General features: G+C 39.9%; 1 protein-coding gene across 1 annotated transcript; it reads right to left on the reverse strand.

Moving 5' to 3' along the window:
- Positions 1-592: 592 nt before the first annotated feature.
- Positions 593-5674, reverse strand: LOC101314365 (glyoxysomal fatty acid beta-oxidation multifunctional protein MFP-a-like). The gene is made up of 18 exons (XM_004296809.1): positions 5373-5674; positions 5218-5289; positions 5066-5134; positions 4928-4981; positions 4768-4835; positions 4601-4682; positions 4075-4130; positions 3682-3984; positions 3513-3599; positions 3102-3276; positions 2749-2870; positions 2493-2656; positions 2147-2401; positions 1927-2048; positions 1676-1797; positions 1314-1462; positions 1094-1232; positions 593-929 (listed from the first exon to the last, which is right to left on the reverse strand). The coding sequence occupies exons 1-18, from the start codon at positions 5473-5475 to the stop codon at positions 894-896; spliced, it is 2178 nt and encodes a 725-aa protein (XP_004296857.1). The 5' UTR covers positions 5476-5674; the 3' UTR covers positions 593-893.
- Between the last annotated feature and the right edge of the window lie 203 nt (positions 5675-5877).

Below are 5877 nucleotides of genomic sequence, written 5' to 3' on the forward strand. Positions count from 1 at the left end.
AAGGCAGGGGCGGCGGCGGCGGTACAGGTGTTCAAGCGCCGTCCCTAGCATCTAATTAATGACATCTACCTTGTTGAACAAGTTGTTTTGGTCGAGGTTTATGCTTCAATTGAAGTAACTCCCAATTTATCGAGCAGGATTCGTACGTTCTCGTTCCTACTTCTTCTGTATCACTCTTCCAGAGTTCCAGCATTGCATGAAAACGAGGGAGCTGCACACTTCTCTATACGCATTTTTCTTAAGATGAGTTGATTCATGCCTCGCTATCTTGCTGGGAATAGGATGATCTTAAATCAAGCTCTTTATTAGGGAACTCCTTTTTGTAGACGTGTAGCTGTATTGTTAATGTTCTGGAACCCCTTTGTTTTGATAAATTTCTCCTCTGCATAAATAGTATTCTAAAAGAGCCTTTGGTATTACTCGATAAATGATGTATCAATAGTTCAAAAACTTCGCTGCATCGCCCATATGGCTGATATTATTGATTAGCCATGGCTTTCGCTTCCTAAGATTTTCTCCCTGCGAATGAATGTGAATCATATATCCAACATGAAAGAAACTGGATCAAGTTTAGAAAATGGAATGCGAAACTGATAAGAACGTAATGATTTCATAGCATTTGATAATATATGGCAGGGAGTCAGGGATAGCATCTATTTTGACAATATAGATTTCTGATCAATTATTAACTATGAAGTTATCACATGTTACACATTGAGCAAGTAAATTGCAGCAATTATTTTCCAACTGATCACTTGTTACACAATCCCCATCTCCTCGAACATTATTTAAACGGTCCTGAGACATCTAAACCCCAAACAAAATGAGAAAAAAAAATTGATTATAGAAAAGAGAAACCAAGAAGCGCCATGCTGTGGAGAAACTCTCATAATTTATAACCGAGATTTTGATTGCTTCAAAGGAGAGCTCTGCAAGGAAATAGTGGGAGCAGGTGTTAGACTGTGTAAGAAATTAGAAACTAACAAGCAATCAATCAATCCTGAAAGCCAGAATTCAAAACTCATTTGATAAATGGAACATATCCTCTGTAGTTCTATCAAGAGAAACATAGCCTAGTTCTCAGAATTCTCACCAGAGGAGCTCCCTGTGCAGCTCTTTCAGCCAAATAGGCACAAGGCTTGAAAAATTCCCCGTAGGTATTTGACCATTGCTCCAATCTTGAGTATATGTATTTGGATCCAACTAAATCGGCCCAGAACATGATACCTCCCCTGTTAAGAAGTGTACCCAAACAAGTTTAGAAGATATTTTGGTACATTCAAGGTATCCAAACAAAGTTCAGATATACAAACCTGTAAGGTGGAAAACCCATGCCCATGACTGAAGCAATATCAAGGTCAGCAGCTTTTACGGCAATACCTTCAGCATACACTCTGCAAGCCTCGTTCACAACAGGGAAAAAGATCATTTCCACGATGTCCTTTTCTGGTAACTTCACTAGCTGTGTTCAAATGGCACAAATAGAGTCAGAGAGGAATAGGTAATGATATTAATGATCAGGTACTATGTTCAACACCCAGCAAAGATACTGAAGTTTGCTGACTAAATTTGTAAGTCATATAAATTGGCCAAGAGAAGAGATCCCCTAGTGGAAGGGCCCTCTTGTGTATATATAATATTACATATATGTTAGAGAGAGAGAAATATATTAGACCTTAGCATCTACTGAAAGCCCAGAAATGCTCCTTGACTTCTCAATGTATTTCTTCAATTCAGGATCTGGTTTAGCTTGGCGTTTGTCATCATAAACATAGAACCCTCTTTTTGTAGTTTCACCTAAAAAAGTAGCCAGGAAAATGAGAAATTCCATTCTAAATAGGAAAATGAGACAAATCTGTGCTGAAGTTCAACAGAAGTAAATACATATTTCACTAGCTACCTACAACTTCAAGAACAATCAATTACCTGCTCTCCCATCCTCCTGCATCATGGGGATAAGCATCGACTTATATGTCCGCTCAGGAAAATTCTCAATAAATTGCATGCCAGTTGCAATCGCCACACCAAAGCCAACCAAATCAGCCAATCTGCATGAACAAAGAAAATATAAAGGAGCGTAAAGGGAAATTAACAATACAGGATCAAATAAAGTCATAAATTTGTGGAATACAGTAGTATTACTAACCTGAATGGGCCCATGGGCATTCCAAATTTGGTGATCGCCCTGTCAATCTGATATACATCTGCACCACGCTCAATAAGCAGAAGACCAGCTTGGGTATAAGGAAAGAACATTCTGTTAACAGCAAATCCAGTGCAGTTCCCAACAACAACCGGGGTTTTCTTTATCTTCTTCCCAACTTCTAGCAAATCAACAATAACTTGTGGAGATGTCCTATTAGTGCGAACAATTTCCAAAAGTGGCATGATATGTGCTGGACTGCATTAAGAGCACAAGTAAGGGATCAATTTCACACTAAAGAAAACCAGAAGAATTGCACGTATAAGGGCACAGGTTTAACAAGCATTACCTAAAGAAATGGGCTCCAATAATTCTATCATGGGATTTGGTCTTTTCTCCGATAAGGTTCAAGTCGATTGTGGAAGTGTTACTAGCAAGTATGCAGTGTTGTGGGCAATACTTTTCGAGGTCAGCAAAAATTTCTTGCTTTAAAGAAACCTTCTCAATAACCGCCTGTTTCAAGCAGACATGAATATTTCAGAGCTTTCGTCGCATTAAAAGAGCAGAATCAGTAAGGACAAAAACAAATATGCTATCGGAATTACCTCTATGACCATGTCAACATCCCTAAAGCTTTCATAGTCCAGGGCACCTTTAAGAAGAGCAAATGTCTTTTCAAACTTTTCTGGAGTCATTTTCCCTTTCTTGACACGGCTCTGCAGATTGGCTGGACCACGAAAATGAAATTTAACTAGTTAGCCATCATTATGCAGCACAAATTGAAGATAACTAACAATCACAGTCCCCCAGTCTAGTGGCAATATAAGAAAGATAATAAATCTAGAAGGGAGGGTACTGCCAAATACCAGAAATAAATCTTTCACAAGAATAAAAGTACACATCTCGAAACAAGATACTATGTACAGGCTTTAATATTAAATGAATAGTAAAAGCTCACCTTTGACTCTACCAATCCCAGCCTGCAAGAACTTCTCATTTACTTCTTTTAGGATCACTGGATAATTACTAAGAATCAACGCTGTGGTTATTCCAGAGCCCATCAACCCTCCACCAATGACAGCAACCTTAGTCACTCGTCTCGGCATTAAACCTCGATCAGTAATTCCAGGTACCTATGGTAACACAACAAGCGTACACAAATTGTATTAGAGAAAAGGTAGTCAATATTCTCGAGGCTCAAAACAGTTTTCAATTTAAAGTGTGGTAGTGTCACCTTATACTATGATATCAGATTATGACAGTGAAATAGTAAACTTTCTATATCAATATATACCAAAAAGCTTACAGTTGTTAAATGTACAGAAAGATTCAGAAATGAAGATTACTAGTAAGAAGCTAAGTGTCAAACCTTTGAGGTTCCACGTTGAGCAAAGAAGATGTGGACCAAGCTCTTGCAAGTGTCAGCACGTAGAAGTCCTTGAAATTCTTCAGCTTCCTGCAATAGCCAGAACCAATGTTTCAAAATTACAGGTTGATAAGTTTCAGTAAGCGAAAACAATACTGACACGGATAAAGACCTTCCAAAGCCCAGCCCGGCCACCAGAAGCTATACCCTCTTCAACAACATCGATGCAAACCAATGGATGTTTGAGATTGGGAGCCTGCTTCTGTACTTGAGCTCTTGCAAATTTAAGTATTTCCCTAGCTTCACCGAGAGGTTCTAACTTGTCAGTCTTATGAAGACTAGCAACCCATGGTCTCCGACGCTCCAAGATATCCAAGGCCCACCTACGTGCAGTGCTTACCAACTCATCAGGTGAAACTAAAGCATCAACAAGGCCTAAATCATGAGCCTCTTCCCCTTTAACCGGTTTTGAAGTCTATTGATTCACAAACAAAGGGGCATGGTTTAGCAATTCAGAAAATCATAAAATGACAGGCTAACTAAACAGATGGTAACCACAACGCACCAGCATCATTTCAAGTGCCTTTGAGATTCCAACAAGGCGTGGAAGCCGTTGTGTTCCTGAGAAAATACAAGACTGTGAATATTATGCAAAGAGTAACATATAAACAACCAGTATGTTCTCTAAGTTTCTTTCTCTTAATGTCTGGATGAGCTACAGAGCATGACACAACCCCCACCACCAATTCAAGTGAGGCCAATATATAAGAAAACTTCAGTAGAAATGCATTTCAACTTATGAACACAATATCTCAACAGATTGTAGTAACCCATATGTATACATAATGTCATAAACTTACCGGTATGGACATCATGTTGAAATTTTTTTAGATATAAACAGAAATTATACAAAGCTAGGCAACTCAAAAAGGATTACAGATGTGGAAGACATAACAACACTCAGAACAGTAACTAGGAAATTAAATATTAGTCTATTGTTAAATGCATTCGAGTTCTTCATTTGCTCAGTCACAACAGCCGCGACCAGATACAAACAATACACTTCAAACATTTGAAAAATCTATCTGTACCTCCAAATCCAGGAATGAGTCCAAGCTGAAGTTCTGGCAAGCCTAATTGCGCAGTCGGAGTAGATATCCGGGCATGGCAAGCCTGACATGAAACCATCAAAAACTCACCAAAGAAATCCAGTACAAAAATAACTTCAGCCAAGGGAAAAACAAATTACAACACTTACCATTGCAACCTCTAGTCCTCCCCCCAAGGCCAGGCCATCAATGGCAGCAACTGAAGGTTTCCTAGCACCTGGGAAATTAAGCAAACCCATCAGTACTTCAATGAAACCTCCTTACCCATATCGTTTCAATAAAGAGTTCAAAATGAAACAGATTACATACCCTCGACAGCGTTAGTGATAACCTCCACAGATATATAACCAGGCTTCGGCTCCGCTGTGAAAACACAACACTAACTTGATAAACACATACCAATCCATTACTACACCATTCCGAACACATGAAAGCAGTAAAGTATACCTTTATGCCCGCCTTGTAGCCCACCGAAAGCACTAATATCAAATCCGCCAGAGAATTTCCCTTTCGCACCTGTTTTCCAGTTACGCAAATCATAATTTGCTTCAACACCGAAATCCCCTGTAAACAACCAATACCAAAAACAGCTCACTCACCTGTAACGACAATTGCCTTGACATCATCTCTCCTCATCGCCTCCTCATAGCTGTCTTTCAAGCCATACAACACTGCAAGATCACAGACGCAAAAATGAGCACAATTTCGAATCAATCAGAAACAAGAGTTGAAATTTAGCCAAGAAAATAGATACCATCAAAGGAGAGGGAATTGACAGGAGGGTTGATGATGGTGATGAGAGCCACCCCATCAGCTCCCACCTCAAGAACCGTCCTTCCTTTAACGTTGCTACCCATTTCCACGAGTTTGTTTCTTTCTCTACTTTCTTGCTACGTCTAGTTCTGATGGGGAGGAAGAAGAAGAAGAGTACAAGTTTTGATTTGGTTTTGTTAGAGATTTAAATGGCGTGGGACGTCGGACAGGTATGAAGTGACGCCTGAGAGTGAGAGAGTGGTAGCTCGAAACGGTCCGGCAGATCTGTGATTCCAGTAGCGTGACCAACTTAACTTGGAGATCGTATTCATTAACAGGGCTCGTGTACGGCACGCGTGCGAGATGCGCGTCGTGGCGGCGAGGCGGAGGTGGGCTCCGTTTAGGAAAATGATTTTCCTTGAAGTTTTCAATATGGGTAACGATCGCGTTTCATATTGTCAGCGGCCAATGAGAAACGTACAGAGGTGGAACTATTTTGACGAATG

Source organism: Fragaria vesca, linkage group LG4 (assembly GCF_000184155.1).
Source record: "Fragaria vesca subsp. vesca linkage group LG4, FraVesHawaii_1.0, whole genome shotgun sequence".
NCBI lineage: Eukaryota > Viridiplantae > Streptophyta > Magnoliopsida > Rosales > Rosaceae > Fragaria > Fragaria vesca.

Excerpts from the sequence above, each read along its gene's own strand:
- LOC101314365 (XM_004296809.1), bottom strand. The coding sequence starts at position 5,475 with ATGGGTAGCAACGTTAAAGGAAGGACGGTTCTTGAGGTGGGAGCTGAT. Across the intron at positions 3,600-3,681 it reads GCCGGGCTGGGCTTTGGAAG|GAAGCTGAAGAATTTCAAGG; the intron begins GTCTTTATCCGT and ends TGGCTATTGCAG. Across the intron at positions 1,798-1,926 it reads GCAGGAGGATGGGAGAGCAG|GTGAAACTACAAAAAGAGGG; the intron begins GTAATTGATTGT and ends CTACTTTTTTAG.